This window comes from Schizophyllum commune (assembly GCF_000143185.2).
Source record: "Schizophyllum commune H4-8 unplaced genomic scaffold SCHCOscaffold_3, whole genome shotgun sequence".
Classification (NCBI taxonomy): Eukaryota; Fungi; Basidiomycota; class Agaricomycetes; order Agaricales; family Schizophyllaceae; genus Schizophyllum; species Schizophyllum commune.
The window spans coordinates 1331784-1351139 of NW_026089540.1; the positions used below are offsets into that span (position 1 = coordinate 1331784).

Consider the following 19356-nt stretch of genomic DNA (forward strand, 5'->3'; position numbering starts at 1 on the left):
TTCCTATACAACACATGCACGCATGACCCTGAGCCGCAGTAGAAGGCGTGTACACGATGCTAGTGCCCATCCGTTGGGTCGCCAGATAGCGGGAAGTGAGTACGAATCGTAGCCAGTGCTTTTCGTTCGAATTTTCCTACGTGAAACTAGTGAGGATACGTACAATATGCGTCCGCCTCTCTCATTCCCGTGCAAAGCTGTAGACGCTAGCAAAGCAACCTTCTGATCCAAGCTAAGCGATGACTGCATATCTTCGTCAGTCCCAAGCCGTGAAGATCGCGTTCAGCGCACCTCAGTGTTTGCTGCACAAAGCCGTAATGGACATGTTCCGCCCACTCCCCGTCGCCTGATCGAACAAGTTCTCAATGGTCACCGTCATCGGATCATGCCCCGCATGTGCTCCCTCAATCGTTCCCGCCCCCAATTCCACCCCGCTACCCCCCGCAGAGCCATCGCTCCCATCCGCAGAGCCGCCCGCCCCATTCAGCTGCTCCACCAGCCACACCTTGCGGTCCAGCACGATCAGGCTCTCGACGAGGGGCCCAATCATGCAACGTAGGGTGTGCAGCACGGAGAGCTGGCTCTCGCGCGCGGCACGCTGTTCTGGATCGTGTCCAGGGCGTCGATCCTGGGTAGGTGAGAAGCCCATCTTCGCGGCAGCCGCAGCCACAAATTCATCCCAGTTGTCGTAAAACCTCTTGTTCAGCTTTCCGAGCCGCTGCATCTCCGGCCTCATGCCGGTGCCCTCGGTGCCCAAGCAGCTTTTCCTCAGGTCCGAGGGTCGCTCCTCATCTGCAGGCCGAGTCCCGCGCTGATCGCCAGATCCCTGCTCGGCGGGTCGCGCGTCCGCGGAGCCCAAAGCGTACTCGCTGGAGAGCAACGCGCGCCATACGATCTTGCGCACGGCGAGCATCGCGTCAGCGAGCGCCTCCGAGGTGCGAGGCCACGTCCCTGGGATCTGCGTCGCCAGATGATAAGCGGACGCAGGCAGCGCTGGTGCCGGTGGGGCCTGGTTCCTGCGGTAATTACTGAGGGCAGCGGACATGGGAAAATCTGGAGATCACGATCGCCACACATTCAACAAACACACAGCGCAGAAGCAGAAGCGCGCACGCACCTCCAGGCTGCAGGAGATTGTAGCAACAGCCCACGGCAACCATCCCCGCAGGGCGCCAGGTGGGGATAGTACCTTCACAGGAATAATGTCGGCGTCTCGCGGCTACGAAGGTGCGCAGAATGGTAGGCGTGAGCGATCCGCATGCGTGCAGGGCGACGAGGAAGACGGGTATGGGCTCGTCTTCGCTACGCCGCATAACCCTGATCCATTCGTCGATGGTCTCCAGCAGATTGGATGGCGTTATCCATATCGTCCGGTGCGTTACTGAATCTTCGATCCCCAGCTTCCTCTCCCACTTCTTGGCGCCTGCCGTCTGCAAGTCGTCTGCGTCCAATGCAAGGACGCCTCTACAGCGAAGGTGTACTTGGAGCGTTCTCGTAAGATAGCCCTATCAATGTAGGCGTCAGATACCGATCCAATGTAAGCCTGGGAGCTTCGCCTGCTAACCTGACCAGCGCCAACGTCTACGATGCAAGCAGCTGATGGGTCTATCCCGCTATCGCGAATGACGGATTCGACATACGCAGTCATGCGGAAGACTTCGTGTGACTTCTTGGGGGACATTCCAACGGCGGATGCCTGTATGTTGGGCACTGAAGAAGAGCGTGAGGTCAGCGAAGCACCGCAGAAAATCTCACAAACCATGTAGCGTCATTGGGGTCCTATCTAGAGAAAGGCGGCACACTCTATCTATTAATTCTCTAAGTTCTCCTGGTAATTCATCGCCCTGGCTAAGACGTTATAGGCAAGAACTCCTTCTGCTTGAGACCATGGGAAGTACTCACCAAATGGTCCGCGTCCGGTGCTATGCGCAGCTTCTCACAGTAATACATGAGCAAGCGTATCCAGGGCGCGCACAGCTCATATTTTTCCGCTTCGGATGAAGGTACAGAGCCGCTTGCCGCCCATGCCCACCAAAAGGTCCATGATTCCGATATAATGCTTATGTCGTTTGGGTGCGTGCGAAGCAAGCCGTCTATGAGTTCGGAGGAGACAGCATCTTGTATTTCATGTAGTCTCCGAGTATCGCCGCAGTCCATAGTTGTTCGCGAAGCCATAAATCCGGCGTATAGGTTACTGGTGTTGGGCGGTGTCGCAGTTAAAGTCAAGGTTCAGGAAAATGAACACTGATGCGATCATTCGGCGATAGCCGACGGCAATCCCCGACCGACATGTTGAACTTCAGCTCGAGCACACAAGCACTTCCGACCAAATAGCCTTGCGCTTGCATCGCAAACCAAACCGGGGGGTCAGGTCATTGCGATTGTATGTGCTGTACTTCAGCAATCATCTGACTCCAAGTGAACGCGCGGTCCGTACGCTAGCCCCCTCCTTGGTTCCCTGTCGTGTCAGCGAAAGCCCGATGCTCTTCCTTCTGAACCCTCGCAGTGGTACGCATGCAAGTTTTCGCAGAAATGTCGGCGTAGTGCATTGCAAGCGTACAGGCACTGCCTCCCACCATCGACTGCTGCCCACTCCAACGAGTAGACAGATATATTGACAGGCCCGGGCGGGCCGGGCGGCCCAGCAGTAGCGAGCGCTTGCGGAACATAGCACAGTACATGCAGTCGGTTCATACATACACTCTATAGCATGTATAGAGACCGTCGAGCGGCGTATACAGCAGAAGACTCGATACAGTAGAAGCCCCGCGATGCATCTTCTCCTGTCAATTACTCGGCGGCAATGGCGTCTACCGCCAGTCCCCCGAGCAGCGCGGACTTTCGAGCGTGAACTGTCCTAGCCACCTCTACTGCTTCAATATTCCCCGTCACTTCGAAAGGGAATCGGGGGAGTGAAGTGCCGATCCGAGAGGGATCGTGCACCGCATGGAATGGATCGCGTATTGCATGAAAGTGATCGCGCACCGCTCGAGGCAGTCGTGCACCGCTCCTTTGACATTTCCCGTCTAACTGTATCAACAGGTCAACATGGACATCACTGTCAGTGTCGGACAGTTCAAATTTACCTTGTGTATATCCTGGAGGGGAACTGATTTTAACAGCTTGGATGATGAACCTCACGAGGAAATCGGCGGTCGATTGTAGTGCTGTTGTCGACCTGGTCTGCGGGTCAATCGCAGGATCCTCGTTCGACTCACCTGACGCACTCTGAACGCGAGGGTTTCACCGACACGTAGCGCGTGCTATGCGCCGGCTTATGCACAACGGTGTGTCCCGGTCGATGCGCCGCATCCAGCTCCGGAAGACGTACCGCGTGCTGCGTTTGGGGCGATGCTCCTCGGGGATGCATCATGCTGCTTCTGAGGGACGTATCTCGTGCCGGCTCAGTCGAAGCATCCCGTGCCGTCGGTCCTGTTTTGAACGGCGTCGGTCCTGTTTGAGCAGCGATGCACCCATATTAGGGAGCTGTCATCACGCTCGGGAAGCTAGGAAGGAATCGTTCTCATACTAGATCGCCCTCCGGGCAATTTGGGTGTGGTATTCGGACCGGGCATGGGCAGGACAAGTCATCACTGCATACACCAAAGCAAGCGCAGTACCGCTAGCGCTAAGCACATAGTCCTTGAGGTATAGACGCAGTCGATAAGGACCAGGTTCGGGCAACTCGGACACCTGCGCATGCATTGTGGCGCGCATAAGGAGCAAGCACAGAACGAAAAATTCTGATGGGGCGCGCATCGAGAGTCGACGGCGCACAATGTCGCTGATTTCATCCAGCAAGAAGGTTCCGCACGGTTAGTACCGCTTTTGACTCGCAGTCACCAGCGCGCGAGACCCAGCTTTACTCTTCTCCCCATTAGCATCCGCGGTCGAGGTCCGGGGTGAGACGTACTATCACGTTTCCCGAAGACCAAGGACGATCCCGGAAAGCAAGGACGGCCCCGGAAGAGCAAAGACGGGGTTGCTGTCCAGGTAAAACAGCAATTTACAGAGCAAATCTGGACCTCGAAGCTCTAGCTTGCGTCCGAATCCTTGGGAGAAGGGCTCTCTTCCCTAACAAAGGCTGTCGGCTAGTGCGTGGCGCCGTGATAAATTGGAGCGGAAGGACGCAAGAGCACCGAATAGAGTGAGAGCTTGCGCAATGTAGATGTACCTCGACAAGGGAGTATATTCCGGGTAGAGCAAAGGACGAGTAGGGCTGAACAGCGACCATGAGCTGCGTCGACGCGGAGACTCTGTCCACAAGGTTCGCAAACGTAAAGTGCCATCAGGGCCAAGAGCAAGGCCAAATAAGGAAGGTAATCAACGGTCGCGTCCGGATGCAATTATCGGCCGGCCCCTGTGTAAATTACCTGAAATTACCGATCACTCGTGATGCGCCGAAGCTCATGTGACCGACCCTTATATGGATCGCAGATCTCCGTGGCTTTTCTTCCGCATCTCGCGACACGTTCCCCGCGGGGGGAGGCACGGTGGCGAGGGGGGAGGAGGGGAGGGGAAGAGAGGCAGGAATCTGGAGGGAAGAGGTCGCGCAATTCATAGCTCACTTCGTCTCCATCGTGACGCCGGACATGCAAGCCCACGAGCTGATTGATTGCATCCATAATCGGGAAATGCGCGGGTTCGTTTGAAGCCCTCCCTACTTCCTCCCGCAGTTGCCGCCCCCGGGGCTCCGGCATCGGTTCGTACGTCCCTCTGGGCACCTAGCCGCCGCGTCTGGCATGTTGAAGTATTTTCTGTGGGTCTGTGGCGAACAAGAGCGGTGGCCGACCGTGTAAATTGTTGAGCCCGTCAGGTAAGTAGGCTCGCCACCGTTTCACGGCCGTTAAGACCGGCGTGCTGTCCGTAACTCAGCGGCTGCACTCCGGAACCAACCTGCTCAAGGTCGCCTTCCCAACAAACAAATACATATATCATCGGTTTTCTCACAGCTGTCGACCGCACCTGGTCCGCACGGTGTTGGGAAGGCCCTTGGGACTCCGGCCACACACGCACGCATGCTGCAGCGCGCACGTAACCTGAACATCAGTCGTTATCCCCCAGATGAGCGCCCAGCGCACCTCTTCTCTGACTCTGCACGCGGGATCGATCCCCAATAGGCCCCCAGCCGACCTTAGCCTCGAGCCGGCTCGTTTGCATCATGCGCTACGCGCGACATTCATCCTGTTTACCGAATGCCCCAAGACCCCTCCCATCAAGCTTCCGACGCCATCTGCCACCCAACCGCGCCCTCAGCGTACACGCACGTCTCCCGCAGAAAGGATCGTCGCCCCCAGCCGAAATGAAGCAAAATTAGTGAGCCCAGACGCACCAAAAGACGACACCACTGCCCGGCTGTCGCCCAGCCCTGCAGAGCTGATGTCGCACGCATGGCACTGGGTGGCACGCCGCAGGGTTCGCCTTACTGCATCGCCCCGCCCGCGCTATCCGGTCAGTCGCACGCATAATGGGACAGTCATCAGCGCGGGAGGATCCGCGTCTTCTCCTCGCGTAAACAGGCGCCGCCGACCCCACCGGGGGACGAGCACGAATCGGCTGGTAGCAGATAACAATCTTGAGCCTTCTGCCCGAGCCGCGAGAATAGCAGCAGGCCCAGGAGCGCACCAGCCCCGAGTGAGCGAGTCCCATGCCTCATCACCAAGCGCAGAGAGCTCTCGTACAGCGCCTCGCCTGCGCCAACAGACCGGATATGCACCGGCCCGCCTGAGCACCCACCCCACGATCGCCCGCCGCATCCCCCATCGCAGCGAGCCCTCACCAAACACGCTGATTGCGCGCCTGAGAACGAGCACTCCGTGCGAGCAACGCGGCAGCCTCCCCTCCGTCCTCGCGCCCCGAGACAGACAGGACCTGTCATCCGAGGCTCGAGGAGTTGGGCAGTTTCTGTCAATCTTGACTTATGTCTGTCAAAGGCTATGTCAGCCGGAGGGTTATAGCTTCACGGAGACAAAGCGTGCGGGCACTGACAGAGGGGACGTACCCCGCGTCGCATCCGTCCCCCGGCTGGCGCGATTTGTTACGCTGCGCAGGTGGCACCGCGGTGGAGAGCTGGCGTGCCTGGGGCCCGGCAGCTCCCACAGGCCGCATCGATCCAGCGTGGTGAATCCGCCGCCTGGCTCTTCACGTACGCGCAAGAAGAGCCGCGCCGGACCCTGTAAACAACCGCGCGCGTGAGCCAGCATCCCCTGTGAGCAGGTCGCGTCCCAGACCAGCTGCGTCCACAAGCGCACACGCTCATTGATCCATCATGAAGGCACGCACCCGCGCACGCGCTCCGTGACATCTGCCTCCGGGGCTTCGAATTCCATCGCGCCCTTCCGATCCTTCGAGCGCATTTTGATCTTTCGGTAGTCGCCTAGCAACTGCATTATCGGGATCCCCCAACGAACCCGCAATTCCCGATCAGGACGAGCCTGCGCTGCTCCTCAAACGCCAATAAATGGCCCTGCGAACCTCGCGCCTGGTGGATCAGTCGGCGCTGCTCTCAGGGTCGGCGAGCTCCAAGCAACCGCAGCAACAGACGCCGCAAAACCCGCCGGCGTGAATTTATTTCTCGCAGCCTCGTGAGGCGCACTCCCACATGCCTGCAGACAGCGTGTCATCCCCGAGCCAGCCTAGAGTCAGGAAAAACGTACGTCTAGCCCATCACTCGCTATACACTCCCCCGTTAGTCCGTAGAAAAATTCCACTGGACCACCGGCCGTCCTAGAGCCCGAGGTTGAGCCACTGGCGGCCCGCTGCAGTAGAGCTCGCAATTTCGCCGGTTGAATGAAGGGATGATTGCTCTTTGTATGGAAGAAAAAGTATCACTGCTCGCATGCGAAAGGCCTGGCCAAGAACCATGCATTGTTTCCAGCAGACCTACGGACAAAATAAATGGATCAACGACTAGAAGAACCATAAGGTACCAGGTGCAATGCCAGACTGCGAGCGGCGACGACGGTAAGACAAGCGAGAACACGGCGGACGGCGGATAGCGACCGGGGAAGGGGAGCAGAAGGTGTCAATGAAGACCGGGTAAGAAGCAGGAAAAATCGAGGGGAAGAAGGAAAACCGGGTGAAGAGCGGTCAAGCTCGTGAATGAATACGCCTGGTGAGAAGCGAGAAGAGCGGCGAGGAAGCAGAAAGACCGGGGTGGAAGCAGGAAGCCGGGTTAAAAGCAGGACGACCGGGGCATGGGAGCAGACACTGGGGTGGTATGCGCGAGACTTGGTCCGCAGCGAGAATTCTGTGCCATAAGCGGGCAGCTGGCACACCACAGGCGGGCAGATTGCGCCACGAGCGGGCAGACTGTCATGAGCAGGAAGACTGCGATCATGAGCACGACGACAGAACAAGAGCACGAGCAGGACGACGGACCATGAGGAGAAGCAAAGGATACAGAGGTTCTTGTGTTGGCATAATTATTACATTTGCTGAGCGTGCATGGGTTCGATGTGAAGAGGTCCATCACAGGCGGGACGAGGAGTCCAATATCGCAGGCGTTTTAAACGACACAGTCGCTGGCTATAAGGTAGAGTCGAAGACGGGCGATCGGAGGTATATATACACAGATGCAGTTGCCGGGGCACAAGATGGTGTGAGATGAGGACGGCGCGGCAATGAGCACGACGACGAGAACGCGCGCGGCAGTAGAGCGCAGATGGCGAGGGTATGGGGGAGTATACGAAGGCGGGAGCGGAGAGCGCAGATGAAGGCAAGCCTGAAGATACTGTAAATCCATGCTCGACAACGACGGCTAATCACACACCTTGTCGCGCGGCGTTAACGCCCATTCTCCCCCCTACTCCCCGACCTCGTCTCCGAGCCGTCGTACGGCGACGTGGAGAACGCATTGTTGCCACCACCGCTGAGGCTCCCGCCGCCGCTGCCCGTGAGGCTGCCGGCACCCCCACCGCCCAGCCCATACGGCGGCGTCGGCGAATAATTCGTGTGCGGCGGGGACGCGTACTGGCCAGGAGGGGTGCTGTTCGAGTAGCTGCCCATGGAGTGCGACTGAGAAAGGCCGCCAGATTGCGAAGGTCCGCCGAGATGTGAAAGTCCGCTCGATTGCGAGGGACCGCTCAGATGCGATAAGCTTCCCATCGAGGAGTAGCCGCCCGCACCGCCATATCCGCTCGTGCTCTCTGACGCGAAGGAGCCGTTGGTGAAGGGCGCGGACAAGCTGTTGCTGTGCGAAAGGCTGTTACCGTGCGACGAATAGCTGCCGCCGTCACCGCCTCCCAGCCCGTAAGAAAAATCATCCTTCGCGACCTTGCTGCTGCCGTACATCGTGCTCGAGCCGTAGCCTTCCTCGCGCTTCGACGCGAAGATGTCGTCCGCGCCTGACGAGCCGAAGCGATCGTTCGGATAGCGCAGAGGGGGTAGTCCGAGGCGGTGCGACTGAGAGCCCATATGGCGGCTCATCGACGTGTCCAACGGAAGACCAGGAAGCCCCAAGCCGCCTGACGATCCCAGACCAGACGATGAACCTAGGCTGCCGAGTCCGCCACCGCCTCCGCCCATGCCCCCGCTGCTCATCCCTCCTAAGCCGTTGAAATCGACAGGTGGGCGCCTGTACTCGGGGGCGGTGCTGAGCGTCATCGGGTTGTAGATCTGCAGCGATGTGTGGTGCGGCTCAGGCATGCTTGCGCGGCGGTGGTCGTAGCGCGAGTAGGAGTTGTATCCCAGGCTCTGGCCGCCGGACGACATGTACGGATGCGCGGAATGGGGCATGCCCCCGCCGGACGCGGACTGCGACTGCGAGAAGGGTGCGGTGGTCGTCGGCCCCGCCTGCGCGCGGTTAGCGGGCGCGAGAATGCGCCGACGGGCCTGGGTAATATATTGAGGATACTAGGAAGGAAGGGGGGTGTCGGTTGCACATACGTTGATCATCCAATTCGACACCTGGCTCATGGAGAGACCGGTGGCATGGCAGAGCTGCTTTTTCTCCTCCTCGCTCGGGTATGGGTGGTCGGCATGCCGGTGCAGCCAGGCCTTGAGAAAATCGGTGGTTTCTTTGGGGAGCTTGCCCCGCTTGCGTGTCGGCTGCACGGTGACTGCTGGCGGCGTGGGCCGCTGTGTGGCGCCTGCGGAGGCGGAGGGAGGTGTGGCGGACGAGCGCGAGTCTTGGGTGTCCGAGGGCGCCCAGTCGTGCGGTTTTGCGCGGTTCGCTGCGTCCTCGAAGAGGCCGCCGCTGCTTGCGCTGGAGAGCGAGCTGTGGCGTGGGACAGTTGCGGGGTCGGCCTCGTACTTGATGCCGGGGGTCGAGCTGGGGCGCACGATGGAGGGCGACGAGTCGGAGGGCTGGTCCTGGGTGTTTGCTGCCCAGGTGTCGTCGGGCGAAAAGGGCGGGAAGGAGGTGGAGGCGGAGGAGGAGTTGGTGGAGGTGGAGAAGCCGGGCGTGTACGGGGACGAGTCTGCAAAGTTGTTTGTGTTTGTGGTCGTGTGTGTGGGGGACGCGCGGGTGTCGAGGCGCGCAGGCCGCGCCTTCTCGGGGGGAAAGGCGTAGTCGGTGAGGCCGGCGTATGCCGGACCGTGGCCGTGGCCGTGACGGGTCGCGGGCGGGGGGTAGGGGGTGTGCCGAGCGGGGTGTCGGGCCGGAAGGGAGGCGCGGCGGGCGCTGTGGTCGGCGTCGAGGAGGTCCATCATGAGCGCAGCGGCGGGATCGACGAACGGACGGCATGGCGCTCCTTATAAAGGCGTCCGCGATTAAGGCCCATGCCCGATCCGATCTCTTGCCGCATCCGGTTGTCCCCTTCTCGTTTTAGGTATATTAAACCCTTTCATTGCAGGTACGCGATCAACGCGGCGTCGCGACCCGAACACGGTCCGTCGCCCCCCGCCCGCGGTCGCTGCTAGCCTCCGCGGCCGACTCATCTACGCCCGACCCGGTCCCGTCCCGGCCGTCGTCCCCGCCCCCGCCGCCGTCGCCGCCGCCGATCCCGAACCCCCGCCGCCCGCTGCCCCTGTCCCCGCCGTCCCCGCCCCCCGCACCGCGCTCAGCAGCCGCCCCGCCTTGCGACTCTCCTTCTCCGTCACGCCCACCCCGTCCAGCGTCCGCAGCTGCCCGCACCGCTGCATCATCAGCCCACGATATGCAAGCCGCCCAATGTACGCCTCATCAGGCAGGTCCCGTCGGAATTTCGCATCCATCTCCGCCCACTCCCCCGCCGCGGACGGCGACAGCGCCCCAGGGACGTCCTTCACAAGCAGAGGCAGGTACCATCCCAGCGTACACGGATTCATCCTACCACATCAATCACCATCAGCCGCAAAGAAAGACTATCACGATCCTCAATCACGCACCGAAAGTCGACGCTCTCCACTTCGTGCATCCCGCTCACGATTCCTACCAAAACCTGCAAAAGCCCCTCGTCAGTACCACTCATCATGATGCACACGATATGGGCAATATAAGCGCCCAGCATTTATCAGAGAAGCGCCTGCACAGCAGCTGACCGCTGCGAGGCTACCTGCGACCCCGACGGATGATTGCCAGTCCCGCAAGCAATACACCCCGCACCAGGTCAACCATTAGCCTGCAAGCTGCCGCTGCCCCGGTGCCATATCACCGACCGCAGATCTCTTCTCACCATCCTCGACCCCTCGTCATCCAGACAGGATACCCATCTTCGAGGGCGTACACAACGGCAATGACCTCAGTACTTCCTCTGCCCATCTCCGCAGCATCAACTCCAGGGCCAAACCAATTGCTCTTCGACCATCGCCCTCGAGGCTCCCCTTCCTCAATTGATCCTCGTTGTACGCCCTCCCCATCATGCGTCCCAAAACCCTATCAAGCACCCAAACGACGGAACACGCATCACTCACCTTCGCGTCTCCGACCCGCCCACCAACCATACTCAATCTCCTCAACCTTACCAAGCCCCTCAGCTTCGCCGCCTCTGGATCCGCCAGGAAATTGTAGTTGAGGTTCAACACTCGCACGTTCGGAAAGAGGCCCGCGAACGCGTCCGGCAACGCGGTCAGTCGGCACGCCGCGAGCTCAAGGTAGACGAGGCTGTAGCACGGCACGGCGCGCGAAACGGGTGAGTATGAGATGGCGTTGCCTGTCGGTTCGTGGTCAGTATCGGTTGAGTGGAACGTGCAGAGGAAGATGTAGGAAATAAAGAGTATTTGCGAGAATACTTCACTAGGCGAGAGCCTTTCGGCGGAAGTGGAAGGATGCACTCACCACTCAAGTACAACCTCTTCACATCTCGCACATCGCTCGTTAACGCCATCAAGTCCACCGCATCCCTCCTCTTCCTCGCCGCGCCTCGCTCGCGACACTGATTCCGCAGACTCAGATTCTCCAGCTTCACCGGCCAGCGCCTCGCAGACGACCCCGACGCTGTCCTCGGTCCATCCGTTGCACCCGACGAGCTACTTCTCCGCAAATCGAGGTCGCTCAACCTCGGTGCGCGGCGCAAGCTTAGGTTGTTCTCATCTGGGTCGCCTGGTACGTCCTCAATGCTCCTGTCTGCTCGGACATCCCGGTTGCTCTCAGGGCCAACGAGCGCCCCAACCTCCATCCTGCACCCGTCCGCGTAGAACACCCTTAGCGACGGGAGTCGGTCCACCCCGTCGACCCTCCGCACGCGCGCATTCCCGCTGAGCCGGAGGATGCGGAGCCGCGTCAAAGCGCCGCGCGGGAGAACAAGCTCGGCGAGGTCGTTGTTGTCTGTGGGGTGCGCGGATCAGTTCCTCGGTTACCAGGTCAGGTGAAGAACAAAGGGAATGCCGAATAAGGAGAGAAAAAACAAAACAGAACAGCGGACTGGCAAATACACGTAAAGAAACAAAATTGCCGAGAGGGAGGAAGAGCAAAGACGCTAGTGCTCCGATGAACGTGGAAAAATCAACAAAAAAGCGGCGACCCGACAGGAGATTGCACTTCATGAATGAAAACGTACCGATATCCAAGACCACCAGCGCCGGCATCCGGTCGAGGCCCTGGAGGTGTGTGATCTTGTTGTCGGAGAGGTTCAGGTACTCCAGTTTGGGCCTATAGCGCATGTATCGTCAGTCACAAACCCCCAATCAAGCGGGAAAGACGTAAGAAGGGGATGCACGGGCTTGGCTACGCACACCTGGCTACGTAGCGCGAGGCCTAACTGCGTAGCACAAGGCCTGATCGTGCGGCGCACCAGGCCGGGGAATGCGGCGCATGATGCAGTATCGCAACACGAGCCAGCCTACGTAGCACAAGGCAGGACTGCGCAGCATGACCCCCGGGCATAGCACGGCGCGCAAATAGGCATGGCGCGGCGCACAAACGTCGCCGAGCAGGCCGGCGTATGCCTCACCACACCACCCAGCCCCGGCCAAGAAGAACGCCTGCGCGCTAGTCGAGGAACAAAGCACAGGTACAAGGGCACGCCGCAAGGAGGTGATGTTCCACTCACCAATCGCCAATCTGCACTTTCCCCTCGATCCGGTTCCCGTGCAGGTCAAGGCGCACGAGATTACGCAGCCGCTGCAGCCCCGCCACGGAGGTCAGCCGGTTCTTGGATGCGTCCAGCGTACGCAGCGCCTGTAGCGGTGCCAGATTGTCCGCGCCGCCCGCGAGCCGGTTCCCGCGCACATCGAGGGCCTCGACGCGCGCGCAGCATTCCCCGAAGCTCGTCGTCTCCGAGAGCTGGTTGTGCGCGGCGTCGAGGCGCAGCACCGTACGAGGGAGGCCCGTGAGGTACGTCAGCGCGTTGTTCGCTCTGGAAGGGATAGGTCAGCCACAGATGACCGCGCCACCATCGAGCTTTACTCACACTCGCACACCTACGAGCACCGGGCAGCAGTCCTCAAGGCCTACCAGACTTTCCAGCTTCTGTCCGCGGCGACCGTGCTTCATCTCTCCGCTGGCGGCAAGGCTCATCTCGGCGTCCCGGTTCGTAGACCCCGTGTCGTCCTCGTCCCTCTCTTCGCGCGCTGCTTGTTGGCGGCGTACTTCCATACCAGCTGCTCCGCTACCGTCTCGTGGTGCGCCGGTTGTGGGCCCTGTGTTGTCTTCAGGTGCACCGAGGACTGTCAAGTCGACTTCACGCAGCGTGTCCCAGTACGGTATGAACGGCACCACGTCCGTCAACGCGCGAATCAACGCCGACCTGGCCAGAGAGAACGATGGGAAAGCAGACATCGCCGTCCCACGAGTCACGTTTGGCGTGTTCGTCTGTGTCCTCAGAACACGCTCTTCGTGGCTCAAGGGCCTGCCGGGTGGCACGGGGAACGCAGAGGGCGAAACATCGACGACGACGGATGTCACGCGCATCGAGTGTGAGGACGAAGTGTCGGGGCCCAACCGGCTGAAGCTGTGGCGCGGGCCCGAGCTCGCATCCGCGTCGTCGCCATTGAACTGCAGGGCCGAGCTGGAGATGGTTCGCTGGAAGGAACGATTGCGCTGCGGCGCGTCCGGCTCGCCAATCACGCTGTCCTCAAGCGCGAGCCCCTGCAGATCCCGCAGGAGGCGATTGGTACGCGTGCTCTGCTCCAACCACACCTCATCATCCTCGTCGCCCTCGACCGCCTGGTCATTGTCTTGCGTGTCCGCAGAGGATGTCGAGTCCCCGAGGCCAAGGATCGGACCGTCCAAGCGCCCGTCCGAGAAACTGACGCTGCGACGGTGTGGCCTCCTATCCCTGCCCGCGTAACCTGAACCAGACGGCTGCGAGGCTTGTGCCCCCGAGTTGAGGGGATTGGATTTGAGCGCAGACCGGAGCGTACCTGCGGAAGGACTTTGAGACATGGGGGAGGAACCGGGGTGAGACGAAGGCGGCGGAGCCAAATATCCTAGGCCAGCTGGGGACGTCTCTTCGATCTTGGTCTGAGGATGCTCAGGCTTCGGAGCATAGAGATGGGGTCGCTCCGTATCGTCGTCGTCGTCTTCCTCTTCTTCCTCCTCGTCCTCTGGTGGAAGATCGTCGTCGAACCCATCCTCGTCGTCCATGATCTCTTCAACATGAGCATATGGCTCGGGTTCGTCGCCAGCGTCGGTAGAATCACTGGATGCGTCCGCACTCCTTGTCCTCGCGCGGAACTGCGCCAGTTGCTGCTGTTGCTCCAGATAAGGACGATCGGTATGAGTCACGTCGTCCACATCCGAATCCGAGGACGACGTGGTGAAGGACGAGTAGCGCTGCTCCTGACCAGGCGACTGCTGAACCATGTAGCTATAGTCGATATACTCGCCTTCCTCTTCGTCAATGAACGACATCTGCCCCGTCATGACGGGTACAACATGGCCAGTAGGAGGTTCTGAAGAGATGTCGATGTCGAATTCTTCCTGAGGTAGGTACTCGTCGCTCAAGAACGACGACTCGGGGAGATGGGAATGTAGTAGTTCGTCCTGGTCAGCGTATCCGCTGGCGTCTGGGAGTGGTAGCGACCTTGACTCGGTCGAGCTTGTACTCTGCCCGAAACCGCTGACACTGGCGTTGTCCCCGCTTCGCAAGCTGTCTATATCTCCGAAGACGTCCGTTGTATCGTCTATACACGGTGTAAGTAGACATTCTAACGAAGGAAGACGCCATTGGCATACCTGAAGAATCATGGCCCTGCCTCACCCATCTGCCCGTAGCATGATCGAAGACCATGGTCCCAACGCGCTCCGGTATAGGCATACCCAAATCAGACGGCGCAATCGTAGTAATCCGCCTCCCAGCTCTGGGCCCAATCGCCGATGGATGCGCATTCGACGGCCTCTGTGGCGAAAGTTCACCTAACGCAGCAGTACGCGGATCAGCCGGGCTCGGAGGGGCAACCAGCACATTCGGCGGTGCCAAATTGCCCGTGTTGTAGCCCTGCGCAGGAATGAAGCCGCGCCGAGGCTGAGCTGCACCCGTGACATTGCCAAAGCTCCCGTGCTTCACGCCACTCTCGACGGTGGCCGCCGTGCCATTCGTGGAGGCTGCAGAGACGAACCGACGGAGGTCATCGCGGGTCGCAGTACCGCCGGTCTGATGAATGGGGTCTGCAACGGTGGCGTCCGAAGGCGCAGAACCAAGCGAAGGTGGCGCGTTGTCCGAAGGCACACGAGAGAAAGAAGAGCGCATGGACGAGCTGAAAGACGGAGGCTTGTTCGAAGGACCAGGGTCCAGCGCCGTCGCATCAGAGGAGCCGGAAACCGTCCTCTGAGTGCTAGCCGAAACCACGCGGCGCGTCGACGGCACTCTCGCGCGCGAGGTCGACGCCGCGAGAGCATTGCTCGACGACTTGCGCAAACTCGAGCCCAGCGTCGTGCCAGTCATCCCCGTCTCCGTCCGAATGTGCGTCGTCAGACCAACAGACGTTTGCAACCGCTGCGTGGTACTCTCAGCAAGTTCCTGCCGCCCCGCACTCGTCGCATCGGAGGGATTTCTCGAGTGCGTAGCCAGGGACTCTCGCCGACTGGTTGTGTCGACAGAGCTGACCGTGATATCGTCCTTGAGTGCGGCCATGGCTCTTTGAGCTCGCTGCAAATACCAATTGGTCGACGAAGTTGGGCGCTGAGCCTTGTTCTCCTCCTCTGCCTCCTCCTGAGGCACATCTAACGATAGGTTAGCAAATCATATTTTTTGAGAGGCGCAAGGGGCACATACCATCATGGACAATCACCGAGCCCTGCTGAAGCTCCCGACCAGGCGTCCCAAGCGAAGACCTCGGCGTCCGCTCGCGCCCCGCACTCGCAAACGTCTCATTCCCCACCCCAGATCTCGTACTCGAGATCGTCGAGAAGTTATGCTCCTTCTGCTGTGATGCGATCTGCTGCATCAGAGACCTCGACGCCTGCAGATAGTCCGCCCCCTGCAGCTTCTTCTGCGGGCTAGACTGCGTCGACGAGTTCTGCGCGGGCGACGGCGTCCGAGACACGCGGGGCGGCGCCTCCGGGACCGCCAGCCGGGGCAGTCGCGGATCGCTACCTGCCGGGCGGACGCTCACCGAGGACCGCAACACCGGCGACGTGGGCTCCTGCTGCGATCCGCGGCCTTTCGAGGGCGACGGTGAGCTGACCATGACGTGCGACGAAAGAGGGCTCGGGCGGTAGCTCCCCCTGCCATTCACGCTGCGCCGATTGAGTGAATTGTGCGTCGAGAGGTGCCCTGTGGGCAGCGGGCTAGGGCGATGGCCCTTGACACCTGCGCCAGACCTTTCGAGCGCGGGGCTGTGGATGAATCCCTTGGCTGGCGTGGCAGCGGCGCGCGGGCGGCTGATGCTAGCGCCAGCTCCGGCGCCCTCCCCATAGCTGGCCTCCGTCCTGAGCATGCGTACGTGGTCATCCTCATCTCCGAAGTCAGAAGCTGGCGATAGGCGAACGCGCTTGACATGGCGTTTGTCCGGTATACGGCCATCGGATTCCTCCCGTGCCGAACCGGGCGGGGACGGACCCATGTCACCTTGAGAGAAGCCTGTCGAGGACGACGTGATAGGGCTAAGTCCAAACGGATGTCGATCCTGCGTGTGATCTCCGGAGTCGGGCCAAGGGCTGAGCGAGGCGGAACCGACTCGTGGACTGGATCCATCACTCGCGCCGGAGGAAGGGACTACTGCATCAGCAAGAGCAGACAGGTGTTCTTTCGTGTAGGTGTCATACTGGCCGAATAGTCGAAGGGGCGTAGTCTGTATCGAAAGCCTGGCCTGTCCATTGTCTCGACGGGCCGGAGTTTGCTGAACAGTAGTCCGAGACGCAGATGCAGCGTTGTTCGAACCCGAGGATTGCTGCTGCTGCTGCTGTTGTTGTGTGCTGTAGGGTGTACTTTGCGCAAGCGGACCCTGACCAGAAGTGCAAGTGAACGTGAAAGGATGCGGGGAAGGTGTCCGCGACATAGAGGGTGGCGCAAGTGCACCTTCCCCATTCGGAGCTAGATTCGTCGACGAATGGTTATCTGCTGCTTGGGCGCCCTCGTCTTGGTTCTGCGGCTCTTCCTCGGGCTCTTCGGGAATGGGGGACGCTCGAATCTCTGGCGCGTTGAGATTGACAGGAGGGCTGGGCGGCTCAAACATCCTCTCTAGCGGGAGAGGAGCGAAAATGTCCTTGACTTTGTTTTTGCCGCCGAATGGGTTCTTCTGGGCGAATGGCATAGGCGCGTCGGGGACATCATCGCGTACGACGAATGTTCCAGCCGGACGTGGGGACTCCGAGCGGGAGCTATGAGCGATCACCGAACCGGCAGGGGAGACTGGCGCTGTAGCATAACCCGCGCCTTGGGATGTTGAACGCGAGCCGCGAAATGAGCCTGAAGCGCGCAGGGATACAGATGTGGCAAAGGCGGCTCGACCGGGCGACGAGTACGGAGACGGCGTGGTGTGTATGTGCGATGGAAGAGGGGCTGTGAAGGAGATTTCGCCGTCATCCGCGTCAACCAGGAAGCTGTCCTCTTCTCCATCGGAATGGGGCGCTCGATCGTTCGCTCCACGCTGCTCGACGCTGAGCTCTTCCTCCTCGTCTGGCCACTCGTCCGCGAGCTCTTCAGTTTGCCATGCGGGTCTATTCATGTTCGTCGGGGTGGAGTTCGAGGGGTTGTAAAGTTGGTTAGCGTGTGGAATATATGGCAATAATATATGCGAGGAGATGCGAAAACACTGTTTATTGTCGATCTATCAGCTTGATAACGCGTCATATAGAGTCCTCCACGCACCAAAGCAAGACGGAATAGATAGACACGAGTTCGTCCTCCCTATCGATGTATATTGATTGAGCGTCGGTCAGCGGCTCCTGGTGCGTGATGGGGGAGACAGATGCGACCACGAAATTCAACGCGCGCAGAATAAAAGTACTGTAGAGCGATATGTCTGAGCGAGAGGAAAGGCGCGCAGGTGCTCGGAGTGGGCGTGTAGCCGAGGGCTGGCCGAGGTCTCGGAGGAGGACAAGTTCAGGCGAGGCCACGTGACGGCACTCGTTCGCGTTGTTGACGCATGTTTCGTTCTTGCCCAAAACGGACCAACGCTCATGTGTGCCGATACTCTCTTCTGGCCTCTGCTCTAACGCTTTCGTAGCACAGCACTTTTTGAAACATTGCCAGTAGCTACTCAATATTTTTACTACCCTCTCGTGTGGCTACGTCGAACTCAGCCGCATTTGGCTAGAGCAAAGTCACGATTCTGAATCCTCCCGCAGCGGCAGAGCACAAGGGCCATCCATGATGATTGTTAGAAAGCTACCCACCCCATGCGTAACTTCGTGCTCCTTATATATATGGCCAATGGCTTCTGCGCTTTGACTCGTGCCCGTAATGCCCTTATGCATCAGCGACTTCACGCTGAACCTCGGAACGAGATGAGCTGGATAGGCTCTGCCCGTTATCTCCTCAATGTACTCTTTCAATGCCACTGATACAGTATCCTGCGTCATCGGATCTTTGACGGTCTGCCTATCGCACCATCGCGCCGCCACGCTTTCATCTCGCCCTTAATCATGCTGCTTACCGTCTCCGGCTCGGCTTTGTCGAATCTCGCACACCACTTCAACATCTACGCGGCCCCCGAACTAGCTATCAACTTGCGGATACTTCGACGATCTTACCTCAACTCCCCTATCCTTAATGAACCTTTCTGCTCCGGTTTTATAGGGTTTGATCGCTTACCGTCGAACCTATATGACCCATCCCCGAACCTGTGCAAACCCTCTCCGAGTCTATACCCTCATCGTTGAACTCTATCTTGCTCGGCGTCTGCCATCCCTTGATTCCGATTGCCTTCAAGAGCCTGTTAGTCTTCGCCGACGCACTTCGTCGGCACACTGCCTCACCTGAGTCCTCGACTTCCCAGGCAAAATTGCAGGTGTTCATCAGCTTTGATTCTATCAAACAGGGCCTCGGGCAAGGGCGTTCCCTCTGTCGCGCGGTCTATCGCCCACCCCGTTACCTGGTCGTCATCTTCGTAGGGGTTGAGATGTATGCCCTGGAAGGCTTCTTGTCCGTGCGGGTATTCATGCACTTGTCGATTAATTGCGATGCTTTGCACGAAGCATACCGGCGCTCGCAGGAACGCACAGGCGCCCATCGTGTGGCTGGGCACGGAGATGCACCCACCGCCTGCGATAGAGACGGAACATCTCGATGAGAAGTCACTGTTTCTGTACCATTCCCTGCTCAAATATTTATATCGCCGTTACCGGTAGCATAGGTTACGTGCTCGAGCGCTTCCCATCCCTGCATGGAAGCCAGACTTCACAAGCGCCCATACTGCTCGCTAGCACTTCCATACCATACCTTTCCCCAATACGTATCGGACCGCATCTTCCACCGATAGGCCCTCCGGAACTACGGCCAGGACCAGTTTTTCCGCCGTCGGCGAATGCCGGCGCCTCTCACGCTACACCGAAAGTTCAACATTGCACGTGAAAGTCACGGGGCGTTTTGGACTTTTGTGCGGCAAAACCCG

General features: G+C 59.6%; 6 protein-coding genes across 6 annotated transcripts; all 6 read right to left on the minus strand.

Moving 5' to 3' along the window:
- Window positions 1-157: 157 nt before the first annotated feature.
- Window positions 158-2218, minus strand: SCHCODRAFT_02189452 (uncharacterized protein). The gene is made up of 6 exons (XM_050342022.1): window positions 1903-2218; window positions 1760-1844; window positions 1565-1710; window positions 1118-1505; window positions 292-1053; window positions 158-243 (listed from the first exon to the last, which is right to left on the minus strand). The coding sequence occupies exons 1-5, from the start codon at window positions 2173-2175 to the stop codon at window positions 293-295; spliced, it is 1653 nt and encodes a 550-aa protein (XP_050201605.1). The 5' UTR covers window positions 2176-2218; the 3' UTR covers window positions 158-243; window position 292.
- Window positions 2219-3222: 1004 nt separating this feature from the next.
- SCHCODRAFT_02614658 (uncharacterized protein) lies at window positions 3223-3893 on the minus strand. Its single transcript, XM_050344667.1, has one exon. It carries the CDS (start codon window positions 3757-3759, stop codon window positions 3529-3531), a length of 231 nt encoding a protein of 76 aa, XP_050201606.1. The 5' UTR covers window positions 3760-3893; the 3' UTR covers window positions 3223-3528.
- Window positions 3894-7427: 3534 nt separating this feature from the next.
- SCHCODRAFT_02491365 (uncharacterized protein) lies at window positions 7428-7928 on the minus strand (the record flags this gene model as incomplete). Its single annotated transcript, XM_003034296.2, has 2 exons — window positions 7428-7723; window positions 7772-7928. The coding sequence occupies 2 exons, from the start codon at window positions 7926-7928 to the stop codon at window positions 7428-7430; spliced, it is 453 nt and encodes a 150-aa protein (XP_003034342.1).
- A 925-nt stretch (window positions 7929-8853) lies between these two features.
- On the minus strand, window positions 8854-9042 carry SCHCODRAFT_02493754 (uncharacterized protein; the record flags this gene model as incomplete). The annotated part of the gene is made up of 1 exon (XM_050342988.1): window positions 8854-9042. A coding segment is annotated over one exon (189 nt), but the record flags the coding sequence as incomplete, so codon positions are not given.
- A 745-nt stretch (window positions 9043-9787) lies between these two features.
- Window positions 9788-14731, minus strand: SCHCODRAFT_02614667 (uncharacterized protein). Its single transcript, XM_050344668.1, has 8 exons — window positions 14537-14731; window positions 12771-14484; window positions 12411-12716; window positions 11919-12010; window positions 11198-11686; window positions 10834-11072; window positions 10309-10361; window positions 9788-10249 (listed from the first exon to the last, which is right to left on the minus strand). The coding sequence occupies exons 1-8, from the start codon at window positions 14589-14591 to the stop codon at window positions 9880-9882; spliced, it is 3318 nt and encodes a 1105-aa protein (XP_050201608.1). The 5' UTR covers window positions 14592-14731; the 3' UTR covers window positions 9788-9879.
- Window positions 14732-18702: 3971 nt separating this feature from the next.
- On the minus strand, window positions 18703-19066 carry SCHCODRAFT_02614673 (uncharacterized protein). Its single transcript, XM_050344669.1, has one exon. It carries the CDS (start codon window positions 18973-18975, stop codon window positions 18718-18720), a length of 258 nt encoding a protein of 85 aa, XP_050201609.1. The 5' UTR covers window positions 18976-19066; the 3' UTR covers window positions 18703-18717.
- Between the last annotated feature and the right edge of the window lie 290 nt (window positions 19067-19356).

Bases quoted from the DNA above. Each gene is read 5' to 3' on its own strand.
- SCHCODRAFT_02614673 (XM_050344669.1), bottom strand. From the start codon at position 18,975: ATGGGCGCCTGTGCGTTCCTGCGAGCGCCGGTATGCTTCGTGCAAAGC.
- SCHCODRAFT_02189452 (XM_050342022.1), bottom strand. From the start codon at position 2,175: ATGGCTTCGCGAACAACTATGGACTGCGGCGATACTCGGAGACTACAT. The intron at 1,506-1,564 runs GTTAGCAGGCGA...CTACATTGATAG, and splicing joins TAGACGTTGGCGCTGGTCAG to GGCTATCTTACGAGAACGCT. The intron at 1,054-1,117 runs GTGCGTGCGCGC...CGTGATCTCCAG, and splicing joins CAATCTCCTGCAGCCTGGAG to ATTTTCCCATGTCCGCTGCC.
- SCHCODRAFT_02614658 (XM_050344667.1), bottom strand. From the start codon at position 3,759: ATGCGCGCCCCATCAGAATTTTTCGTTCTGTGCTTGCTCCTTATGCGC.
- SCHCODRAFT_02614667 (XM_050344668.1), bottom strand. From the start codon at position 14,591: ATGGTCTTCGATCATGCTACGGGCAGATGGGTGAGGCAGGGCCATGAT. The intron at 12,717-12,770 runs GTGAGTAAAGCT...TATCCCTTCCAG, and splicing joins GTGCTCGTAGGTGTGCGAGT to AGCGAACAACGCGCTGACGT. The intron at 11,687-11,918 runs GTACGTTTTCAT...CGCACCCCACAG, and splicing joins GCTGGTGGTCTTGGATATCG to ACAACAACGACCTCGCCGAG.